General features: G+C 54.2%; 1 protein-coding gene across 1 annotated transcript in view; it reads right to left on the bottom strand.

The window, feature by feature from the left end:
- LOC121269348 (E3 ubiquitin-protein ligase DTX4-like) overlaps positions 1–11103 on the bottom strand; it is a 149992-nt gene extending 138889 nt beyond the window's left edge. Inside the window, exon 1 of the mRNA XM_041173900.1 lies at positions 10894–11103. Coding sequence (XP_041029834.1) covers positions 10894–10918 — 25 coding nt within the window. The 5' untranslated portion in view covers positions 10919–11103. The remainder of the gene's footprint in view (positions 1–10893) is intronic.
- Positions 11104–16860: the final 5757 nt, after the last annotated feature.

Raw genomic sequence — 16860 nt, 5'->3', positions numbered from 1 at the left:
TGTCAGTGTGTGCGTGTGTCAGTGTGTCTGTGTGTGTGTGTCAGTGAATGTGTCACTGTGTGTGTGTGTGTGTGTCAATGTGTGTGTCTGTGTGTGTGTGTGTCTGCGTGTGTGTCAGTGTGTGTGTGCATGTGTGAGTGTGTGTGTGTGTCCGTGTCTGTGTGTCAGAATATGTGTGTGTCAGAGCGTGTGTTTATGTCAGAGTGTGTCTATGTCAGAGCATGTGTGTGTGTGTCAGAGCGTTTGTGTGTGTCAGAGCGAGTATATGTCAGAGCGTGTGTGTCTGTGTGTCTCAGTGTATCTGTCAGTATGTGTATGTGTCAGTGTGTGTGCGTGCATGTGTCAGTGTGTGTGTGTGTCAGTGTGCATGCATGCGTCAGTGTGTGTGCATGTGTCAGTGTGTGTGCATGTGTCAGTGTGTGTGCATGTCAGAGTGTGTGTGCATGTCAGAGTGTGTGTGCATGTGTCAGTGTATGTGCGTGTATCAGTGTGTGTGCATGTGTCTGTGTGTATGTATGTGTGTCAGTGTGTGTGCGTGTCAGTGTGTGTGTGTGTGTGCATGTGTGTGCACATGTGTTAGTGTATGTGTGTGTCAGGGACAGTGTGTGTGTGTGTGTGTCAGTGTGTGTGTGTGTGTCAGTATGTGTGTGTGTGTCAGTTTGTGTGTGTGTGTGTGTGTTTGTGTGTGTCAGTGTGTGTGTCAGTGCTTTTGTGTGTCAGTGCGTTTGTGTGTCAGTGTGTTTGTGTGTGTCAGTGTGTGTGTCAGTGTGCTTGTGTATGTCAGTGTGTTTGTGTGTCAGTGTGTGTGTCAGTTTGTTTGTGTGTGTCAGTGTGTTTGTGTGTGTCAGTGTGTTTGTGTGTCAGTGTGTTTGTGTGTCAGTGTGTTTGTGTGTCAGTGTGTTTGTGTGTGTCAGTGTGTTTGTGTGTCAGTGTGTGTCAGTGCGTGTGTACGTCAGTGCGTGTGTACGTCAGTGCGTGTGTACGTCAGTGCGTGTGTACGTCAGTGCGTGTGTATGTCAGTGCGTGTGTATGTCAGTGCGTGTGTATGTCAGTGCGTGTGTATGTCAGTGCGTGTGTGTGTCAGTGTGTTTGTGTGTGTCAGTGTGTGTGTCAGTGTGTGTCAGTGCGTGTGTGTGTCAGTGCGTGTGTGTCAGTGCGTGTGTGTGTCAGTGCGTGTGTGTGTCAGTGTGTGTGTGTGTGTGTCAGTGTGTGTGTGTGTGTCAGTGTGCGTGTGTGTCAGTGTGCGTGTGTGTCAGTGTGCGTGTGTATCAGTGTGTCAGTGTGCGTGTGTGTCAGTGTGTCAGTGTGTGCGTGTGTCAGTGTGTCTGTGTGTGTGTGTCAGTGAATGTGTCACTGTGTGTGTGTGTGTGTGTCAATGTGTGTGTCTGTGTGTGTGTGTGTCTGCGTGTGTGTCAGTGTGTGTGTGCATGTGTGAGTGTGTGTGTGTGTCCGTGTCTGTGTGTCAGAATATGTGTGTGTCAGAGCGTGTGTTTATGTCAGAGTGTGTCTATGTCAGAGCATGTGTGTGTGTGTCAGAGCGTTTGTGTGTGTCAGAGCGAGTATATGTCAGAGCGTGTGTGTCTGTGTGTCTCAGTGTATCTGTCAGTATGTGTATGTGTCAGTGTGTGTGCGTGCATGTGTCAGTGTGTGTGTGTGTCAGTGTGCATGCATGCGTCAGTGTGTGTGCATGTGTCAGTGTGTGTGCATGTGTCAGTGTGTGTGCATGTCAGAGTGTGTGTGCATGTCAGAGTGTGTGTGCATGTGTCAGTGTATGTGCGTGTATCAGTGTGTGTGCATGTGTCTGTGTGTATGTATGTGTGTCAGTGTGTGTGCGTGTCAGTGTGTGTGTGTGTGTGCATGTGTGTGCACATGTGTTAGTGTATGTGTGTGTCAGGGACAGTGTGTGTGTGTGTGTGTCAGTGTGTGTGTGTCAGTGTGTGTGTGTCAGTGTGTGTGTGTCAGTGTGTGTGTGTGTGTCAGTGTGTGTGTGTGTGTCAGTATGTGTGTGTGTGTCAGTTTGTGTGTGTGTGTGTGTGTTTGTGTGTGTCAGTGTGTGTGTCAGTGCGTTTGTGTGTCAGTGTGTTTGTGTGTGTCAGTGTGTGTGTCAGTGTGCTTGTGTATGTCAGTGTGTTTGTGTGTCAGTGTGTGTGTCAGTTTGTTTGTGTGTGTCAGTGTGTTTGTGTGTGTCAGTGTGTTTGTGTGTGTCAGTGTGTTTGTGTGTCAGTGTGTGTCAGTGCGTGTGTGTGTCAGTGCGTGTGTGTGTCAGTGCGTGTGTACGTCAGTGCGTGTGTATGTCAGTGCGTGTGTGTGTCAGTGTGTTTGTGTGTGTCAGTGTGTGTGTCAGTGTGTGTCAGTGCGTGTGTGTGTCAGTGCGTGTGTGTGTCAGTGTGCGTGTGTGTGTCAGTGTGCGTGTGTGTCAGTGTGCGTGTGTGTCAGTGTGCGTGTGTGTGTGTCAGTGTGCGTGTGTGTCAGTGTGCGTGTGTGTCAGTGTGCGTGTGTGTCAGTGTGCGTGTGTGTCAGTGTGCGTGTGTGTCAGTGTGTCAGTGTGCGTGTGTGTCAGTGTGTCTGTGTGTGTGTGTCAGTGAATGTGTCACTGTGTGTGTGTGTGTGTGTCAATGTGTGTGTCTGTGTGTGTGTGTGTCTGCGTGTGTGTCAGTGTGTGTGTGCATGTGTGAGTGTGTGTGTGTGTCCGTGTCTGTGTGTCAGAATATGTGTGTGTCAGAGCGTGTGTTTATGTCAGAGTGTGTCTATGTCAGAGCATGTGTGTGTGTGTCAGAGCGTTTGTGTGTGTCAGAGCGAGTATATGTCAGAGCGTGTGTGTCTGTGTGTCTCAGTGTATCTGTCAGTATGTGTATGTGTCAGTGTGTGTGCGTGCATGTGTCAGTGTGTGTGTGTGTCAGTGTGCATGCATGCGTCAGTGTGTGTGCATGTGTCAGTGTGTGTGCATGTGTCAGTGTGTGTGCATGTCAGAGTGTGTGTGCATGTCAGAGTGTGTGTGCATGTCAGAGTGTGTGTGCATGTGTCAGTGTATGTGCGTGTATCAGTGTGTGTGCATGTGTCTGTGTGTATGTATGTGTGTCAGTGTGTGTGCGTGTCAGTGTGTGTGTGTGTGTGCATGTGTGTGCACATGTGTTAGTGTATGTGTGTGTCAGGGACAGTGTGTGTGTGTGTCTGTGTGTGTGTCAGTATGTGTGTGTCAGTGTGTGTGTGTCAGTGTGTGTGTCAGTGTGTGTGTGTCTGTGTGTGTGTCAGTGTGTGTGTCAGTGTGTGTGTCAGTGCGTTTGTGTGTCAGTGCGTTTGTGTGTCAGTGTGTTTGTGTGTGTCAGTGTGTGCGTCAGTTTGTGTGTGTCAGTGCGTGTGTGTGTCAGTGCGTGTGTGTGTCAGTGCGTGTGTGTCAGTGTGTGTGTGTGACAGTGCGTGTGTGTGTCAGTGCGTGTGTGTGTCAGTGCGTGTCAGTGCGTGTGTGTGTCAGTGCGTGTGTGTGTCAGTGTGTGTCAGTACGTGTGTGTGTCAGTGTGTTTGTGCGTGTCAGTGTGTGTCAGTGTATGTGTGTCAGTGTGTGTGTCAGTGCGTGTGTGTGTCAGTGCGTGTGTGTGTCAGTGCGTGTGTGTGTCAGTGTGTGTCAGTGCGTGTGTGTGTCAGTGTGTGTGTCAGTGTGTGTGTGTGGCTCATGCAGTCCCACACTGGGTGCGGCCTAGGCACTAGGCCGGGATTGGAGCCTGGGCCTTTCCTGCTCCCTGCATCCGGCCTCTGAGCCATATGCGGCACTCCTGACGCCCTGGTAACCCTCCCATCGACCATCGCCCCTTCCCACCACCCCCCGCCCCTCCCCCCACCCCCTGCCCCTCCCCCAGACCTCTTCTCAGCGGCAATTGTCCCAAAACTCAACAGCTGGTCTGCTGACTGCGTAAACCCAGCGGGTGGGCTTTGCAGTGAAGAGACAGAAAGAGGTCAGCGGCTCAGTAATGAGCGAGGAGCCAGCAGCTGTATTGTGTGTGCTCAAATAATGGATGAGGGCCGATCAGCGGGGGTGGTGGGCCGGGGGGGGAGAGAATGTCCCTTTCAGACTCAAACTCCTCGACCCTGGGCTTCACCTCTCTTACTCCAAGTCAGTCAAGGCTCTTACACAAAGAGCACCGACTGCAAAACATTCAGCACCGGCTCCCACAGCCACAGGCCTGCGACACACACTTTCACCCTACCCGCCATTACCAACCAACCACCCCCCCAACCCCCCCTCCCCAGGGACCCTCACTAGAACCACGTCTTCAGAAGGATGGATCGCACTCCAGAGCATCACCGGGACTCTGGGATTTACATTGTGAGGAGAGGGGACGGAGACTGGGCTTGGATACCCACAAAACAGGGGGTCAAAGGATGGGGTGTGGGGAGCCTGGTAGGCAATTCGATCGAGGCACGTCCTAACAAAGCGCGGAACAGTCTGAGGGAGTGCTGCACTGTCGGAGGGTCAGTGCTGAGGGAGTGCTGCACTGTCGGAGGGTCAGTGCTGAGGGAGTGCTGCACTGTCGGAGGGTCAGTACTGAGGGAGTGCTGCACTGTCGGAGGGTCAGTGCTGAGGGAGTGCTGCACTGCCTGAGGGTCAGTACTGAGGGAGTGCTGTACTGTCAGACGATCAACACTGAGGGGAGCGCCGCAATGTCAGAGTCTCAGTATTGAAAGAGTGCTGCACTGTCAGACAATCATAAGGACTTTAGAACATAAGAGAAAGGAGCAGGATAGGCCCACTCAGCCCCTCTAGCCTGCTCCCCTCAGTACTCAAACTTTGAAGTGCAGCACTCAGTACTCAACCTCCGACAGCACAGCACTCCCTCAGTACTGACCCTTTGACAGCATGGCATTCCCTCAGTACTGACCCTCTGACAATGCAGCACTCCCTCAGTACTGATCCTCTGACAGTGCAGCACTACCTCAGTAATGGCCCTCCGACAGTGCAGCACTCCCTCAGTACTGACCCTCCTACAGTGCGGCACTCCCTCAGGACTGACCCTCTGACAGTGCAGCACTCCCTCAGTAATGACCCTCTGTCAGTGCAGCACTCCCTCAGTACTGACCCTCTGACAGTGCAGCACTCCCTCAGTACTGACCCTCCGACAGTGCAGCACTACCTCAGTAATGGCCCTCCGACAATGCAGCACTCCCTCAGTACTGACCCTCCGACAGTGCAGCACTACCTCAGTAATGGCCCTCCGACAGTGCAGCACTCCCTCAGTACTGACCCTCCTACAGTGCGGCACTCCCTCAGGACTGACCCTCTGACAGTGCAGCACTCCCTCAGTAATGACCCTCTGTCAGTGCAGCACTCCCTCAGTACTGACCCTCTGACAGTGCAGCACTCCCTCAGTACTGACTCTCTGACAGTGCAGCGCTCCCTCAGTACTGACCCTCTGACAGTGCAGCACTCCCTCAGTACTGACCCTCCGACAGTGCAGCACTCCCTCAGTAATGACCCTCTGACAGTGCGGCACTCCGCAAACTCAACCTCCTCCAAAACTCTGCCGCCCACATTTTAACAGCCAACAAGGCCACTGAACACTCAGACAAAAGCTACATGCAGCAGATGCTGGAAATCTGAAATGTAAACAAAAAATGCTGGAAAAGCTCAGCAGGTCTGGCAGTGTCTGTGGAGAGAGAAACAGAGTTAACGTTTCCAGTCCATATCAAACTGTGTTCCTCTCTCCACAGATGCTGCCAGACCTGCTGAGTTCTTCCAGAATGTCGGAGGGTCAGTACTGAGGGAGTGTTTCACTGTCAGAGTCAGTACTGAGGGAGCACTGCACTGTGGGAGGGTCAGTACCAATCCTCCCTATCTCTGTAACCTCCTCCAGCCCCTACAACCCTCCCTATCACTGTAACCTCCTCCAGCCCCTCCAACCCTCCCTATCTCAGTAACCTTCTCCAGCCCCTACAACACTCCCTATCTCTGTAACCTCCTCGAGCGCCTACAACCCTCCATATCTCAGTAACCTCCTCCAGCCCCTACAACCCTCCCTATCTCTGTAACCTCCTCCTGCCCCGACAACCCTCCCTATCTCTGTAACCTCCTCCAGCCACTACAACCCTCCCTATCTCTGTAACCTCCTCCAGCTCCTACACCCCTCCCTATCTATGTAACCTCCTCCAGCCCCTACAAACCTCCCTATCTCTGTAACCTCCTCCAGCCCCTCCAACCCTCCCTCTCTCAGTAACCTCCTCCGGCCCCTACAACGCTCCCTATCTCTGTAACCTCCTCCAGCGCCTACAACCCTCATTATCTCTGTAACCTCCTCCTGCCCCGACACCCCTCCCTATCTCTATAACCTCCTCCAGCCCCTACAACCCTCCCTATCTCTGTAACCTCCTCCAGCCCCTACAACCCTCCCTATCTCTGTAACCTCCTCCAGACCCTACAACCCTCCCTATCTCTGTAACCTCCTCCAGCGCCTACAACCCTCCCTTTCTCAGTAACCTTCGCCAGCCCCTACAACCCTCCCTATCTCTGTAACCTCCTCCAGACCCTACAACCCTCCCTATCTCTGTAACCTCCTCCAGCTCCTACACCCCTCCCTATCTATGTAACCTTCTCTAGCCCCTACAAACCTCCCTATCTCTGTAACCTCCTCCAGCCCCTCCAACCCTCCCTATCTCTGTAACCTCCTCCAGCGCTTACTACCCTCCATCTCTCTGTCACTTCCTCCAGCCCCTACAACCCTCCCTATCTCTGTCACTTCCTCCAGCCCCTACAACCCTCCCTATCTCTGTAACCTCCTCCAGTGCCTACAACCCTACATATCTCAGTAACCTCCTTCAGCCCCTACAAACCTCCCTATCTCTGTAACCTCCTCCTGCCCCGACACCCCTCCCTATATCTGTAACCTCCTCCAGCCACTACAACCCTCCCTATCTCTGTAACCTCCTCCAGCGCCTACAACCCTCCATATCTCTGTAACCTCCTCCAGCCCCTACAACCCACCCTATCTCTGTAATGTCCTCCAGCCCCTACAACCCTCCCTATCTCTGTAACCTCCTCCAGCCTCTACAACCCTCCCTATCTCTGTAACCTCCTCCAGCCCCGACAACCCTCCCTATCTCTGTAACCTCCTCCAGCCCCTACACCCCTCCCTATCTCTGTAACCTCCTTCAGCCCCTACAACCCTCCCTATCTCTGTAACCTCCTCCAGCCCCTACAACCCTCCCTATCTCTGTAACCTCCTTCAGCTCCTACATCCCTCCCTATCTCTGTAACCTCCTCCTGCCCCTACAACCCTCCCTATCTCTGTAACCTCCTCCAGCGCCTACAACACTCCCTATCTCTGTAACCTCCTCCAGCCTCTACAACCCTCCCTTTCTCTGTAACCTCCTCCTGCCCCGACAACCCTCCCTATCTCTGTAACCTCCTCCAGCCCCTACAACCCTCCCTATCTCTGTAACCTCCTCCAGCCCCTACACCCCTCCCTATCTCTGTAACCTCCTTCAGCCCCTACAACCCTCCCTATCTCTGTAACCTCCTCCAGCCCCTACAACCCTCCCTATCTCTGTAACCTCCTTCAGCTCCTACATCCCTCCCTATCTCTGTAACCTCCTCCTGCCCCTACAACCCTCCCTATCTCTGTAACCTCCTCCAGCGCCTACAACACTCCCCATCTCTGTAACCTCCTCCAGCCCCTACAATCCTCCCTATCTCTGTAACATCCTCCAGCCCCTACAACCCTCCCTATCTCTGTAACCTCCTCCTGCCCCGACAACCCTCCCTATCTCTGTAACCACCTCCAGTCCCTACAACCCTCCCTATCTCTGTAACCACCTCCAGCCCCTACAACCCTCCCTATCTCTGTAACCTCCTCCAGCCCCTACAACCCTCCCTATCTCTGTAACATCCTCCAGTCCCTACAACCCTCCCTATCTCCGTAACATCCTCCAGCCGCTACACCCCTCCCTATCTCTGTAACCTCCTCTAGCCCCTCCAACCCTCCCTATCTCTGTAATGTCCTCTAGCCCCTACAACCCTCCCTATCTCTGTAACCTCCTCCAGCGCGATATTTCAGTTAGCAGGCACACGCTCGCGTGAGTTGGCAACAGCGTACCCACTGACAATTAAGAGGCCTATTAAGGCCATTAATCAATTAATTAGCCACCCGTCTTTCACTGCCCGTCCAATGGTTGGCGGGGGTGGGGCCAGGCAGCCTTTGAATTTTTGTACAAACCTCATCCAAGGCCGGGATGAGGTTTCCAATATTAATTTTTAAACATTAAATAGTTTGGGAATACAAAGTGGCCAAAACTCGTGGTAGGCCAGAGGATTGGGATTTTTTTTTAGGTACTAGCAGCGCTTGACTAAAAAGCTAATAAAAAGAGGGAGAAAATTGACTCCAAAAGTAAATTGGCAAGAAATATAAAAACAAACAGCAAGAACTTCTACAGGTATATAAAAAGGAAGGGAGTAGCTAAAGTGAGCGTGGGACCCTAGGAAGATGCGACAGGAGATTTGATAACGGGGAACAGGGAAATGGCAGATAATTTAAACCCATATTTTGCATCGGTCTTCACAGTGGAGGACACTAAAAACTTTCCAAAGATATCAGATAAGCAAGGAGCTGATGGGGAGGAAAGACCCTGTAACAGTCTCTGTCACGAGGGACAAAGTATTTGACAAACTAATGTGAGGCTGCACCTGGAGTACTGTGTACAGTTTCGCTCCCCGTCTTTAAGAAAGGATACACTGGCATTGGAGGCAGTTCAAAAAAGATTCACTAGGCTGATTCCTGGGATGAAGGGGTTGATTTATCAAGAACGGCTAAACAGGTTAGGCCTTTATTCATTAGAGTTTAGAAGAATGAGCGGTGATCTTATTGAAACGTACAAGATTCTGAGGGGACTTGACAGGGTGGATGTTGAGAAGATGTTTCCACTAGTGGGGGAATCTCGAACTAGGGGACATAGTTACAGAATAAGGGGACACTCGTTTAAAACTGAGATGCGAAGGAATTTCTTCTCTCAGAGGGCAGTGAATGTCTGGAATTCTGTACCCCAGAGAGTTGTGGAGGCTCGATCACTGAAAGTATTTAAAGAGGAGTTAGATAGATTTTTGAAATATCGGGGAGTTGAGGGCTGTGGGGAGCTGGTACGAAAGAGGAGTTGAGGCCTGGGGCAGATCAGCCATGATCTTATTGAATGGTGGGGTAGGTTTGAGGGGCTGAATGGTCTCCTGCTCCTATTTCTTATGTTCTTATGTGACCATAGAAGGATTACAGTACAGCAAAGGGCTATCCAGGATGAGTGGGATAGGAGGAGGGGGCAGAAAGGGGTGGGGACAGATTGGAGGTGGGACAGGGAGGGGTGCGAACAAAGTTAGGGATCAGTTGAAGAAAGGTGGGGCATGACCAGAGATAGGAATACAGAGGAGATGAGAGGATGGGAGGAGGAGGGGGTAGGGAGGGTGGGAGGAGGTGGAGAGTGGGGAATTTGGAGGGGGTGAGGGAAGGAGAGGGGGCGTGATGTGGGGGTGCGAAGGGCAAGAGGGGGGTCACGATGGGAAAGGGGGCATGATGGTTACAAGGGAGGGTGCAACAGGCAAAGGGGTATGGCGGGCGAGGGGAGAAGGGAAATGTGGGACGAGGAGAGGATGAGGGGGTGGGAAGATGCGAGGCAGGAAAGGGGGTGGACAGAGCGCGATGGGAGAGACAGGGTCTGAGCGAGAGAGGAGGACACAGAGAGAGAGACAGCAAGAGAGAGGCAGACAGACAGATACAGTGACAGAGACACAGGGAGAGACACAGTGACAGGCAGAGTGTGACAGAGAGAGAGACAGAGAGAGAGAGGGAGACAAAGAGAGAGAGAGATGGGGAAAGGGGGAGAGAGAGGCAGCGAGAGAGAGACAGCAAGAGACAGCGAGAGAGAGACAGACAGAGAGGCAGACAGACAGATACAGTGACAGAGACACAGGGAGAGAGAGTGACAGAGACACAGGGAGAGACACAGTGACAGAGACTCAAGGACAGAGACAGTGACAGGCAGAGTGTGACAGAGAGAGAGAGACAGACAGAGACAGAGAGAGAGAGAGATAGAGAAAGAGAGAGACGGGGAAAGGGAGAGAGGCAGCGAGAGAGAGAGAGACAGAGAGGCAGACAGACAGACGGAGTGACAGAGACACAGTGACAGGCGGAGTGTGACAGAGAAAGAGAGACAGAGAAAGAGAGAGAAAGTGACTGGGCCAGGGAGAGAAAAAAAGGGACAATGGAATGGGTACAACAATGGTGAAAATTGAGGAACTTATTTGCTGCGGGCTTGGAGCAGAATCCCGAGCTGTGGAGGGGGAGGGGGCTTTACTCTCCTGCTGCCGCAGACGCCCTGATGCATTTAAATCTCAGCCTTGAGCAGCTGCCTGCAACCGGGCCAACAATATCTAGCAATAATAACAATAATATACAGCAACCTGCTGGGGCACTGAAATAATAATAATATGATTGGAAATCACATAGAAAAGAGGTCATTATAAATAAACCAGCTTTCTGCACCAACCCCCTTTTTATTCTGTCTGCATCACAGAAACTGTGAGCACTCTTCAATCTAACCCCCGCCCCCACCCCTCCTTCCCCTCTCCAGCAAATATTAACATTCTGCATCACACCCCCTCCCCGTCCCAGCGAATGCACTGATCCCACTCTTGGACGTGCAATGCTATTCTTGCAAATTCAGACCGGGGGGTGGGGGGAGGAGGAATACTTTTAGATTTCAGAATTCCCATGCAATTAATGCAAATCAGGTTGAATAAATTATTATTTTTTGTTGTTGCAATAAATGATTTGGGCTGAACTAAATGGCCCGGGTGGGACTTGGAGGGGATCGAGCCCGCCCCCACCCCCAACCCCACCGTCGGTCCCCCACTTCTTTGCTTACCGGTGTCCTGTCGGAACTGATGCATGGATTGCAGGTCGATGATGTACGGGGACAGCTTGCCATCCACCTGGCCCAGCACCACGCTGCCCCGGGCGTTGCTCCGGATCACCTTCTCGATGTGGTGGCACACGGCGGCGCTGTACGGCCTCCAGCGGCCGTGCTCGTTCAGCCATTCCCACACCACGGCGCCCGGCAGGCCGGCCGAGGCCAGGGGCGTCCCGCTTGCCGCGGTGATCATGGCTGGCTCGGTTTTTTTGCGGGGTGTTGGGGGGGGGGGTGCGGGGTGGGGGTGTGTGGGAGTCGAAGAAAGGGGAGCTTTGCTAAACAAAAAAAACAAGGAAATTATAGACAAAAAAAAACAAGTCGCCCCTGTCGGCTGCCAACTCCTCCTTGCACAGGGAGAGAGATCTCGCTGCTGCTGCTGCACCTTGCTCCCACCCCCAACACACACACACCACCTCCCAGGACTGGCTCCGTTTAGCCTCCTTGCAATGAATGAATGAATGAATGAATGGATGGATGGACTCGCTTTCCTCCGATGCTCCTTGTCCGCATCACAAGCGCCGTCTTCTGCCGTCTCTTCCCCACTCCTGCCCTCCCACCTGTGGCTTCTGCTGTGCCATCCTCGCCTGCTGCAGTGCAAAAGGACAGGGTGGGAGGGGTCCTTGAGGGTGCAAGGAGGAGACACACACGCAGACAGAGGGAAATCCCACCAGCTGTCAATGTATCTTTGATACAGCCCCTCTTGTATCAATTTCTTGTCACTTGCAGCCCAGGCGCCAGGGGGTGTTCCTGGAATGTTGGCCCGGGAGCTGTCAGTCAAAGCTCGGCCCCGCCCTCCTGTGACCTCACAATGCTAGGTCCCTGGCTGTTCCTGGAATGTTGGCACGGGAGCTGTCAGTCAAAGCACGGCCCCGCCTCCCCCCCGCCCCTGTGACCTCAAATGCCAGGGCCCCTGGCTGTTCCTGGAATGTTGGCCATGGAGCTGTCAGTCAAAGCTTGGCCCCACCCACTGTCTGTGACCTCACAATGCCTGACCCAAGGCTGCTATTGGCACGCTGGCCCGAGAGCTGTCAATCAACGACGTTGGCCACACCCCGGAGCCGCCCACCTCTCTGTGACATCACAATGTCCGCCCCCAGGCTGTTCCTGGAAAGCTGGACGGGAGCTGTCAATAAAAGCTCGGCCCCACCCCCTGAATGTGACCTCACAATGCCCGGCCCCGGGCTGTTCCTGGAAAGCTGGACGGGAGCTGTCAATCAAAGCTCGGCCCCACCCCCCTGTCTGTGACTTCACAATGCCCGGCCCCGGGCTGTTCCTGGAAAGCTGGCCCGAGAGTTATCAATCAAAGTGAAAGTAAAGCACTGCAGATGCTGGAGATCTGAAATAAAAACTCTGAGGAAGAAATAAATCTGAAATAAAATCATGCACTCTGAGGAAGAGTCAATCTGACTCGAAAAATTATACCTGTTTCTCCCTCCACAGGTGCTGCCAGGCCTGCCGTTATTCCCAATTCCCGGTTTTCCTGCCAGCTGTCAATCAAGCAAGGCCCCGCCCCCAGGCCATGCCACTTCAACGAGCACGTGGCTAGAGATTTCCCGCGCTCCTTGGCCCCGCCCTCCCTGCAGCTTGCAGAGCTAGACTGTTCTCTCTCTGCACTGAGCTGCTGAGCATTTCCAGCATCGCCTCTTTCATTTTCAGAACTCCTCCATCCGCAGGATTAACATTTCCTCTTGGCAACAGAAGGACCACGAGCGCCACTGGTCCCGGGAACTGTCCCAGTCATGTGGATTAAAGGAGGAATTATAAACCATGGTCCACGCATCCTCTTCCAATGTGGATCGTGCTGTAACATCCCGGCAGCACTGACCCTCCGACAGTGCAGCACTCCCTCAGTACTGAATCTCCGGCAGTACAGTACTCCCTCAGTACTGACCCTCCGACAGTGCAGCGCACCCTCAGTACTGACCTTCCGACAGTGCAGCATTCCCTCGAAATGACTTTCTGAGAGTGCAGCATTCCCTGAGTACAGACCCTCTAACAGTGCAGCACTCCCTCAGTCCTGCCCTCCGACACTGCAGCACTCCCTCAACACTGACCATCCGACAGGGAAGCATTCCCTCAGTACTGACCCTCTGACAGTGCAGCGCTCCCTCAGTACTGCCCTCCGACAGTGCAGCACTCCCTCAGTACTGACCCACTGACAGTGCAGCACTCCCTCAGTACTGACCCACTGACAGTACAGCAATCCAGGTGATTGGCCCCAGAGCTGTGAATCAAAGACATTGGCCACGCCCCAGAACCACCCCCTCTCGGTGACATCACAACGCTCCCACTTGAGTGTTCCTGGAAAGCTGGCCGGAGAGCTGTCAATCAAAGCTCGGCCCCGCCCCCTGTTTGTGACTTCACAATGCCGGGCTATTGGCTGTTGCTGCAAAGCTAGCCCGGGAGCTGTCAATCGAGGACACTGGCCGCGCCTTGGAGCTGCCCCCCCAACCCCCCACATCTCTGGCTTCACAATGCCTGGCCCCTGGCTCTTCCGGCAAAACTGGCCGGTGAGCTGTCAATCAAAGGTCCGCCCGTCCCCTCTCTTTGACATCACGCCTCGCCCCTGGCTGTTCCTGGAAAGCGGGCCCGAGATCTGTCAATCAAAGCTCGGTCCCACCTCAAGGCCCCGCCCACTCAGGAGCACGTGGCCAGGGTTTTCCCGCGCTCTATGGCCCCGCCCTCCCTGCAGCTTGCAGAGCTGGACTGTTCTCTCTCTGCACTGAGCTGCTGAGCATTTCCAGCATCGCCTCTTTCACTTTCAGAACTCCTCCATCCGCAGGATTAACATTTCCTCTTGGCAACAGAAGGACCACGAGCACCACTGGTCCCGGGAACTGTCCCAGTCATGTGGAATAAAGGAGGAATTATAAACCATGCTCCACACATCCTCTTCCAATGTGAACAGTATTGTAACCTCGCGCCAATACTGACCCTCTGACAGTGCAGCACGCCCTCAGTGCTGACTCTCCGACAGCACGGTGCTCCCTCAGTACTTACCGTCTGACAGTGCCGCACTCCCACAGTACTGCCCCTCTGACAGTGAGGCGCTCCCTCAGTACTGAAGCTCCGACAGTGCAGCACTCCCCCAGTACTGAGTCTCCGACAGTGCAGCACTCCCCCAGTACTGAGTCTCCGACAGTGCAGCACTCCCCCAGTACTGAGTCTCCGACAGTGCAGCACCCCCTCAGTACTGACCACCCTACAGTGCAGCACACCCTCAATACTGACTTCCCCGACAGTGCAGCAGTCGCTCTGTGCTGACGCACTGACTGTGCAGCACTCCCTCAGTACTGAGTCCCCAACAGTGCAGCACTCCCTCAGTAGAGTCTCCGACAGTGCAGCACTCCCTCAGTACTGAGCCCTCTACAGTGCAGCATTCCCTCAGCACTGACCCTCTGACAGTCCATCACTCGCTCAATACTAAGCTTTGGAGAGTGCCACACTCCCTCAGTACTGACCCTCTGACAGTGCCGCACTCCCGCAGTAATGACCCTCTGACAGTGCAGCATTCCCTCAGTACAGACCCTCTGACAGTGCCGCACTCCCTCAGTACTGACCCTCTGACAGTGCAGCACTCCCTCAATACTGACACTCTGACAGTTCAGCAATCCAGATGATTGGCCCCAGAGCCGTCAATGAAAGACATTGGCCACGCCCCAGAGCCACCCCTTCTCTGAAATCACAATGCCCGCACTGGGCTGCTCCTGGAAAGCTGACCGGAGAGCTGTCAATCAAAGTTCGGCCCCACCCCCTGCCTGTGACCTCACAATCGCTGGCCCTTGGATGTTCCTGCAAAGCTGGACCGGGAGATGTCAATCGAAGACATTGGCCACGCTTTGGAGCCGCCCCCTCTCTCTGACCTCACAATGCCTGGCCCCTGGCTTTTCCTGGAAAACTGGCCGGTTAGCTGACAACCAAAGCTCCGCCCCATCCCCAGGCCCAGCCCCCTCAAGGAGCACGTGGCTTGAGATTTCCCGCGCTCCTTGGCCCCGCCCTCCCTGCAGCTTGTAGAGCTGGACTGTTCTCTCTCTGCACTGAGCTGCTGAGCATTTCCAGCATCGCCTCTTTCACTTTCAGAACTCCTCCGTCCGCAGGATTAACATTTCCTCTTGGCAACAGAAGGACCACGAGCACCACTGGTCCCGGGAACTGTCCCAGTCATGTGGAATAAAGGAGGAATTATAAACCATGCTCCACACATCCTCTTCCAATGTGGATGGTGCTGTAACCTCGCGGCAATACTGATCCTCCGACAGTGCAGCACGCCCTCAGTACTGACCCTCCACCAGTGCAGCGCTCCCTCAGTGCTGACCCTCCAACAGTGCAGCGCTCCCTCTGCTCTGACCCTGACAGTACGGCGCTCCCTCTGTACTGACCCACCGACAGTGTAGCTCACCCACAGTACTGACCCTTCACCAGTGCAGCGCTCCCTCAGCACTGATACTCTGACAGTCCAGCACTCGCTCAGTATTGACACTCTGAGGGTGCAGCAGTCCCTCCTACTGCCCATCCGAAAATGCAGCGCTGCCTCAGTACTGACCCTCCGACAGTGCGGCGCTCCCCCAGTACTGAGTCTCCGACAATGCAGCACTCCCTCAGTACTGAGTCTTTGATGGTGCAGCACTCCCTCACTACTGAACACCCTACAGTGTAGCTTTACTTCAGTACTGACCCTCCGATAAAGCAGCACTCCCTCAGTACTGAAACTCCGACAGTGCAGTGCTCCCTCAGTACTGACCCTCTGACAGTGCAGCACTCCCTCAGTACTGACCCACTGACAGTGCAGCACTCGTGCAGCACTGACCCTCTGACAGTGCAGCACTCCCTCAGTGCTGACCCTTTGACAGTGCAGCATTCCCTCAGTACTGACCCTCTGACAGTGCAGCACTCCCTCAGTACTGACCCTCTGACAGCGCAGCACTCCCTCAGTGCTGACCCTCCGACAGTGCAATGCTCCCTCAGTACTGACCCTCTGACAGTGCAGCACTCCCTCATACTGACCCTCTCAGAGTGCAGTGCTCCCTCAATACTGACCGTCCGGCAGTGCAGCACGCCTTCAGTACTGACCCTCCACCAGTGCAGTGCTCCCTCGGTGCTCACCCTCCAACAGTGCAGCGCTCCATCAGTACTGACCCTCCAACAGTGCAGCGCTCCCTCGGTGCTCACCCTCCACCAGTGCAGTGCTCCATCAGTACTGACCCTCCAACAGTGCAGCGCTGCCTCGGTGCTCACCCTCCACCAGTGCAGCGCTCCATTAGTACTGACCCTCCAACAGTGCAGTGCTACCTCGGTGCTCACCCTCCACCAGAGCAGCGCTCCATCAGTACTGACCCTCTGACAGCGCAGCACTCCCTCAGTGCTGACCCTCCGACAGTGCAATGCTCCCTCAGTACTGACCCTCTGACAGTGCAGCACTCCCTCATACTGACCCTCTCAGAGTGCAGTGCTCCCTCAATACTGACCGTCCGGCAGTGCAGCACGCCTTCAGTACTGACCCTCCACCAGTGCAGTGCTCCCTCGGTGCTCACCCTCCAACAGTGCAGCGCTCCATCAGTACTGACCCTCCAACAGTGCAGCGCTCCCTCGGTGCTCACCCTCCAACAGTGCAGTGCTCCATCAGTACTGACCCTCCAACAGTGCAGCGCTGCCTCGGTGCTCACCCTCCACCAGTGCAGCGCTCCATTAGTACTGACCCTCCAACAGTGCAGTGCTACCTCGGTGCTCACCCTCCACCAGAGCAGCGCTCCATCAGTACTGACCTTCCAACAGTGCAGCGCTCCCTCGGTGCTCACCATCCAACAGTGCAGTGCTCCCTCTGTTCTGACCCACCGACAGTGTAGCTCTCCCACAGTACTGACCCTTCACAAGTGCAGCACTCCCTCAGTACAGATACTTTGACAGTCCAGCACTCGCTCAGTA

This window comes from Carcharodon carcharias, chromosome 24 (assembly GCF_017639515.1).
Source record: "Carcharodon carcharias isolate sCarCar2 chromosome 24, sCarCar2.pri, whole genome shotgun sequence".
Taxonomy (NCBI): Eukaryota; Metazoa; Chordata; class Chondrichthyes; order Lamniformes; family Lamnidae; genus Carcharodon; species Carcharodon carcharias.
This window is presented reverse-complemented; position numbering and strand designations above follow the sequence as displayed.